This window comes from Mesoplodon densirostris, chromosome 19, assembly GCF_025265405.1.
Source record: "Mesoplodon densirostris isolate mMesDen1 chromosome 19, mMesDen1 primary haplotype, whole genome shotgun sequence".
NCBI classification, from domain to species: domain Eukaryota; kingdom Metazoa; phylum Chordata; class Mammalia; order Artiodactyla; family Ziphiidae; genus Mesoplodon; species Mesoplodon densirostris.
This window is the reverse complement of record NC_082679.1, coordinates 11,630,853-11,637,015: the sequence shown is the minus strand read 5'-3', so window position 1 is coordinate 11,637,015 and position 6,163 is coordinate 11,630,853. Positions and strand designations below refer to the sequence as shown.

The 6,163-nt window shown below is 56.4% G+C and overlaps 1 protein-coding gene across 1 annotated transcript; it reads right to left on the bottom strand.

Moving 5' to 3' along the window:
* Window positions 1-200: 200 nt before the first annotated feature.
* On the bottom strand, window positions 201-4,552 carry LYPD3 (LY6/PLAUR domain containing 3). Its single transcript, XM_060084273.1, has 5 exons — window positions 4,412-4,552; window positions 3,724-3,855; window positions 2,785-2,955; window positions 2,387-2,548; window positions 201-1,522 (listed from the first exon to the last, which is right to left on the bottom strand). Exons 1-5 carry the CDS (start codon window positions 4,497-4,499, stop codon window positions 1,002-1,004), a joined length of 1,074 nt encoding a protein of 357 aa, XP_059940256.1. The 5' UTR covers window positions 4,500-4,552; the 3' UTR covers window positions 201-1,001.
* Between the last annotated feature and the right edge of the window lie 1,611 nt (window positions 4,553-6,163).

The following is a 6,163-nucleotide window of genomic DNA, read 5'->3' as shown; positions in this document are numbered from 1 at the left end:
CCACCGCAGTGAGAAGCCCGTGCACCGCAGCGAAGAGTAGCCCCCGCTCGCCACAAGAGAAAGCCCGCGTGCAGCAACGAAGACCCAACACAGCCAAAAATAAATTTAAAAAATAAATACATTTATTTAAAAGAAAAAAAAAACAGACGGCAAAGTTGGTGGGGCCTGAGGACCGCGTACAAACCTGTGAAACAAAGCTCCCCTCTGCTCCCAAACATTGCTAAGCGTACCATCCACCCCTCCACACTGCTCAATGGTCTCCCCCGGTCTCCCCCTCACCAGTGGGCTCACCCATAAGCACAGCTAAACCTCAGGAGGTGAAAAGTGTTCAAAACCAACGTCCCCCAGGGCTGCGGCTCCGGATCTCAGTTTCTCCATTTCAGTCTTGGCCTTCCCACCCTAGCTCAGCTTCAGGAGGTAGAAATATCTCAGGTAGGTTATACTGAGGTAGGTCAGCAACGAGGCAGAAATAACTCCTTTAAAACACTATACAAAGTAATTAAACTTTTATTGAAGCCTTATGTGCCAGACATTGACCACACTGAGGCATAAGGCACGGTCCCTGCCCTTGAGGAGCTCACAGTCTAGAAAAGAAGACAAAGAAGATGCCGAAAAAATGATTCCCACAAAGATTCAGGGGCAGGGGGCAGAGCCCTCAGACCCCATCTCTCCTATTCCAGGTTGACTGTGAGAAAGCGAATAGGAAGCTTCTCTCTGTCTCTCCCACCTTCCCTGGGACAGCTCGGACTTCCCTCTGACCTAGGCACCAGGAGAAGACCAGGGAGACACAAACATGAGGGGGATACAGTTGCTGCCCTCAAAAAGCTGGAACACCCTGGCAGGATATATACAACGGTAACTTTCTGTCCCAAAGCCGCAAACCAGTGCAGCAAAAGCTAGGGAGAACAGGGGCTGGGCCAGCCCAGTCCAGTGGTGGAAGAGGGAGTAATGGGAAGGGAGGGTACCCATGGCCAAGGAAGTAGGGCAAGAGGTAGAGAAGTTCATAGTAAGGTGCCAGCAGCCACAGCCAACAGAAGAGCCACCCACCCCACCGAAGGAGCTGCAGAGCCTTTATTAGAGGCCTCATGTTTTGTGGGGTACTGCCCAATATTTCTACGGTCTTGGTGGTCACTAGCATCTCCAGCCGAGGTAGGTTCCTCCTCCTGGGAGGTCTCAGGTTCGACCTCTTCTGGAGAAGTCTGGCTGGCTGGGGCTGGGGTGGGGTTGGTGGTGGAAGTGGGGGACGGGGCTGGGGTGGGTTCGGTGGTGGAAGTGGGGGACGGGGCTGGGGCAGAAGTACTGACAGAGTTGGCTGCAGCCAGAGTGGTGGCCGGAGGAGGGGGCAGCAGAACAAGGGGCGGGAACCGAGGGGAGAAATAGGTCTTGTTGCGGAGGTCCGAGTTACAGCGGGGTCCCAGGCAGCAGGAGCCGCTGAGCGTGAACCCTGGGCCTGTCGCCGAATCCCGGGTGCAGGACTCATCCTGGACGCAGCCCCGGACAGGCAAGGATACAGTCACATTAGCTGCAGGAGGGAGACACAGGTAGGTCCTTGGTTGGAGGGAGGAGGTAGGCACGGCCAGAATGAAACTTAGGGGCAAGACAAGAGCAAGAAGACCCAAAACAGGGGACAGAAGGACTCTGCATCCATTAATCCCGAAGTCTCAGTTAGGGCCCCACTTTGAGAAACGCTGTCCCACTGTCTTTGGCACACGGTGGACCACATTTCCCACAGTACTTTGAGAGGAAAAATGTGTAGAATGAACTACAAGTCCCACAATGCCTTGGAAGAAAGGATTGAACTGGGATACAACACCTCTCACACGAGGAGAGAGCAGAAGACCATGGCCTCCCTCTCTCTCCCCCCACCCCTCACACCACCCCCACCAAAATTCAGTCTTAGAGTCAGAATTACATCTGCCATAATACACCTGGCAGAGGATGGAATTTGAAGAACATCTCCCATGGTTCCCTGAAGCAGAGGCCAGGAGGCTGAACTACATCTCTCCTAATACTTTGGGACAAGTGGGGACACTAACCCTTGACTTTTAAGGAGTCAGAACTACACTACCCACGATGCCTGGGCAGAGAAGCTTGGAGGCTTAAATACATTTCCCATTGCACATCCTCCCATTCTGCACCTGGCAGGCCTCTATGAAAATTGTATTTCCCCAAAAACTCTAGGACAAAAGCATTCCTATTCCCGTGCTATACTGGGAATAGGACTGCATTTCTCATGATGCTCTAGGACAAGCCACGAACTTAGGCCTTCAGTTCCCAGAATGCGCTGAGGTGGGGGAACCCTTTGGGTAAAGAGCTACCTACCACCCATGAGGCCTCAGAAAGGCAACCACAACCCGTGAAGGCCCGGTGCTTCGAGCTCGCTCACCTGCCGTCAAGGTGACGTTGCCGTCGAAACAGCCCTTGTAGAAGTGGTCGCTGGCGTTGTAGCACCTCACGACGGGCGGTGCCGTACCCTGGCACTCCTTGCGGGTCAGCCCCACGCAGCTGTAGCACTCGGCTCCGTTAGGCTCGTAGTCACTCTCATTGCCTGCGAGGGGGGCGGGGAGGAAGGAAGGAGTCGAGAGGGTTCTGGAAGCGCAGCCCTGCTCCGCGTCCCTCCAGCCCACGTCTCCGGCCCTCGACGGACACTCAGCTCAGCCTCTAACCCCGCCCCAGGGCGTGGCCCCGCCCCCAGCCCCTACGGAGTTCTCCCGCCTTCCCCTGTGACCGCCCCTAGCCGCTCAGCCGCTCCGCCCCTGGGCCTGCGGCCCCGCCCCCACTGACCTGCGGGGATGAGCGCTCGCGAGGTGAGGTTGAGCTTCGCGTTGCAGAGGTCCTGGGAGCACTGCTGCAGCTGGATGAAGGCCAGAAGCCCGTAAAGGTCCAGTCCGCGGTCATTCTTGCCGGGGAGTCCCGAGCCGCAGCCCCGCACTGCCACCGAGAATTGCCCGTGGACTGCGGAGAGGGGAGGGGGCGGGGTCAGAGGGGCGGGGCCTGGAATAGACCGGCACCGGAGGATAGGCCAGGGTGGGAGGGCGAGGGCCTCAGAAAGAGCCGATCCGAGGGGAAAGAACAACAGACCGAGGGGCGGAACCTGAAAGAGCGGAGTCTGAGGGGACAGACAGGCTGATAGACACTGGACACAATCGACGGGGGAGAACCAAGGGTGGAGCTAAGACGGGGCACGACCATAGGGAGTCGGAACCGCAGAAAGCAGCATCAGAAGGAACTGAGACCGACAAAAAAGGCACAGGATCAGAGACGGATGGGGGCTCCTAGGAGCTGTGGCCGCAGACAGGGGCGGGTCAGAGGGGCGGAGCCTCAGCCTAGGGATTTTAGGAGAAGACCTCTAGAGGGATCTCCATCACCAAGGGCCCCACTGGATGGGGGAGGCTGGGGTGGAGAGGATTCTGGCAGGGACAGAAGTGGGTAGGGAGATCTCAGTGGTCCAGGGGAAACGGATAGGGTGTGCCCTTGAAGGAGACGAGGTCCCAGGTCTGGGTTCTCCCAGTTCACCCCACCCATGCGCAACTCTCCGTCCTCGTCCCTCTGAGCCCTAATGGCGTGGTTGTGTTGAAGGGCCCACGCCAGGCTGAAAGGGAAGGATGGGACTGCGTTCAAGGGGGTGTGGCCAAATTCAGAGGGAGGGGCGGGACTATAAGGAGGCGGGGCCCAGATGGAGGAGCGTAAAGGAGTACACAAGGACCCGGAGGCCCCACTCACTAGTCTCCACCGCCCCTACGGCCTCTGTGCAGACGTCCACTTCTGGCGCGCACTTCACCGTCTTAGTGTTCTGTGGAGAGCATCCGTCATCGGCTTTCTGCACGCAGCTGTAACACTCCAGGGCCTGCGCTCCTGGGGGTACAGAGGCAGGTAGGACTGAGCTATCCCTACTGAAGCCTCCTCCCCCAAAGGAGAAATAGTCCTTCCCACTCCCTCTGTCCCTGTGCAATCCTATTGCCCACCCTTTTCCAGGGCGGGGTAAGGAAAACCTCGCCACAAGTCTGAGGCCAGGAGATACATTGTGTCCCTTTCCTTCAAACGTCCTATGCTTGCAGTGGGAGCATCTTTCCCACAGCCCTTTATGCCCAAGGTGGGGGATCCCTGCCATAGACGGGGGGAGGGAACTCCTTCCTACAGTTCTCCACTCAGGATGGGAGAATTTTACCCACAGTCAAGTCAGCTCGGTGAGGGATCCCTTCCCACAGCTCCCCGTCTGCTTAGGATGGAAGAAATTCTCCCACAGTCCCCTCTGCCCAGGGTAGGGAATCTTCCCGCAGCCCACCCCCTCCCCCGACCCCTCTGCCCAGGGTGGGAGATCCTTCCCACAAGCCCGCTCTGTATGGGGTGGGGGAACCCTCCCTAGAGCTCCCACTCTATCCCCTCCGCCCCCTTCCGGCAGCAGACTCACCTTCTAGAAGCAGCAGCGGAGGCAGCAGCAGCAGCCAGCCCGTTGTCCAGATCGCTACCCGGGAGCCTGCTTTCCTGGCGGGGTCCATGGTTCCGTCCTGCTCTCTCGGCTTCGACCGTAGTTGTGCCGCCTCCCAACCCGGGCCCTCTTACGTGAGCCCAGGATGAGTAACCTCCCCCCAGGCAACCCTGGCCTTGCCCAACCGGGCCAAATCAGCTTCCGCTGTGGGGCGCGACACCCGCCCCGGGTGCGTCACCCACCACTGCCAAGGAGTGAAAGCGCAGGAGTCAAGTTGCCCTGGCAGTTCCCAGAAGAAAGTCTGTGTGTTTGTGGCGGTGGGGAGAGGATATAAGGCTCACAGAGAGGGTCTACTCAACGTTCAACATTCAACAGAGTAAATGTTGAATGAGTACAGGGTTTGAGCTGGGTGATGCTGGAGACTAAACAGAACCAGTGCTGGTCCTCACAGAGCTCACAGTCTGATGGGGGAGACAGATATTAATCAAATAATCATACAGGGCCTCCCTGGTGGCGCAAGTGGTTAAGAGTCCGCCTGCCGATGCAGGGGATACGGGTTCGTGCCCCGGTCTGGGAGGATCCCATATGCCGCGGAGCGGCTGGGCCCGTGAGCCATGGCTGCTGGGCCTGCGCATCCGGAGCCTGTGCTCCGCAACGGGAGAGGCCACAACAGTGAGAGGCCCACATACCGCAAAAAGAAAAATAATGATAATAATAATAATAATAATAATAATAATAATCATACAAATTGTTGCTTACAGCGAGGACAACGAAGGAAGGAGTGTAGGGAGCTACAAGGAGGTGTGGCGTCTAAAAGTGGGGGCTGGTCAGTGAAGCGTCCCTGAGGATGTCAATCATCCAGGTGCCTTACGATCTTAAAGACTTGGAGGTTCAGCCAGTGAAGCAGGTCGGGATGGGGGCAGAGCACGTTGCAAGGCAGAGGGGTCAGCACGTGCAAAGACCTCGGCTGGAAGCAGCATGGACCCTTCGAGCACAGAGAGGAGAGCAGTGTACCTGGAGCTGCTGTACCTGGAGCTCAGAAAGTGAGGGGAGTGAGGGGGAAACTGAGGCAAAAGGGGCCATTCCAGGCCCTGAGGAGAGGTTTGAATTAATTCTGAGAAAGATGGAGAATGTTTCACGGGGTCTAAATCAGCTCCGAGACACAATCAGATTTGCTTTTTAAACTATCAATCTGGCAAACAATGCAAAAACTTATCAAGAAATGAATTCACGGGCTTCCCTGGTGGCGCAGTGGTTGGGAGTCCGCCTGCCGATGCAGGTGATACGGGTTCGTGCCCCAGTCCGGGAAGATCCCACATGCCGCGGAGCGCCTGGGCCCATGAGCCATGGCCGCTGAGCCTGCGCGTCTGGAGCCTGTGCTCCGCAACGGGAGAGGCCACAACAGTGAGAGGCCGTGTACCGCAAAAAAAAAAGAAATGAATTCACTAATCCCAGGGAATTATGCAGCAATGAAAACGGGCCAACTACTGGCCTGGGTGCCAACGTGAGTCTCAAAAACTTTATGTTGGGAGTTCCCTGACAGTCCAGTGGTTAGGACTTTGCCTTCCAATGCAGGGGGTTCAGGTTCAATCCCTGGTTGGGGAGCTAAGATCCCACATGCCTCGCGACTAAAAAACAAACAAACAAACAAAAAACTGAAACATAAAACAGAAGCAATACTGTAACAAATTCAATAAAGACTTTAAAAATGGTCCACATCAAAAAAAAATCTTA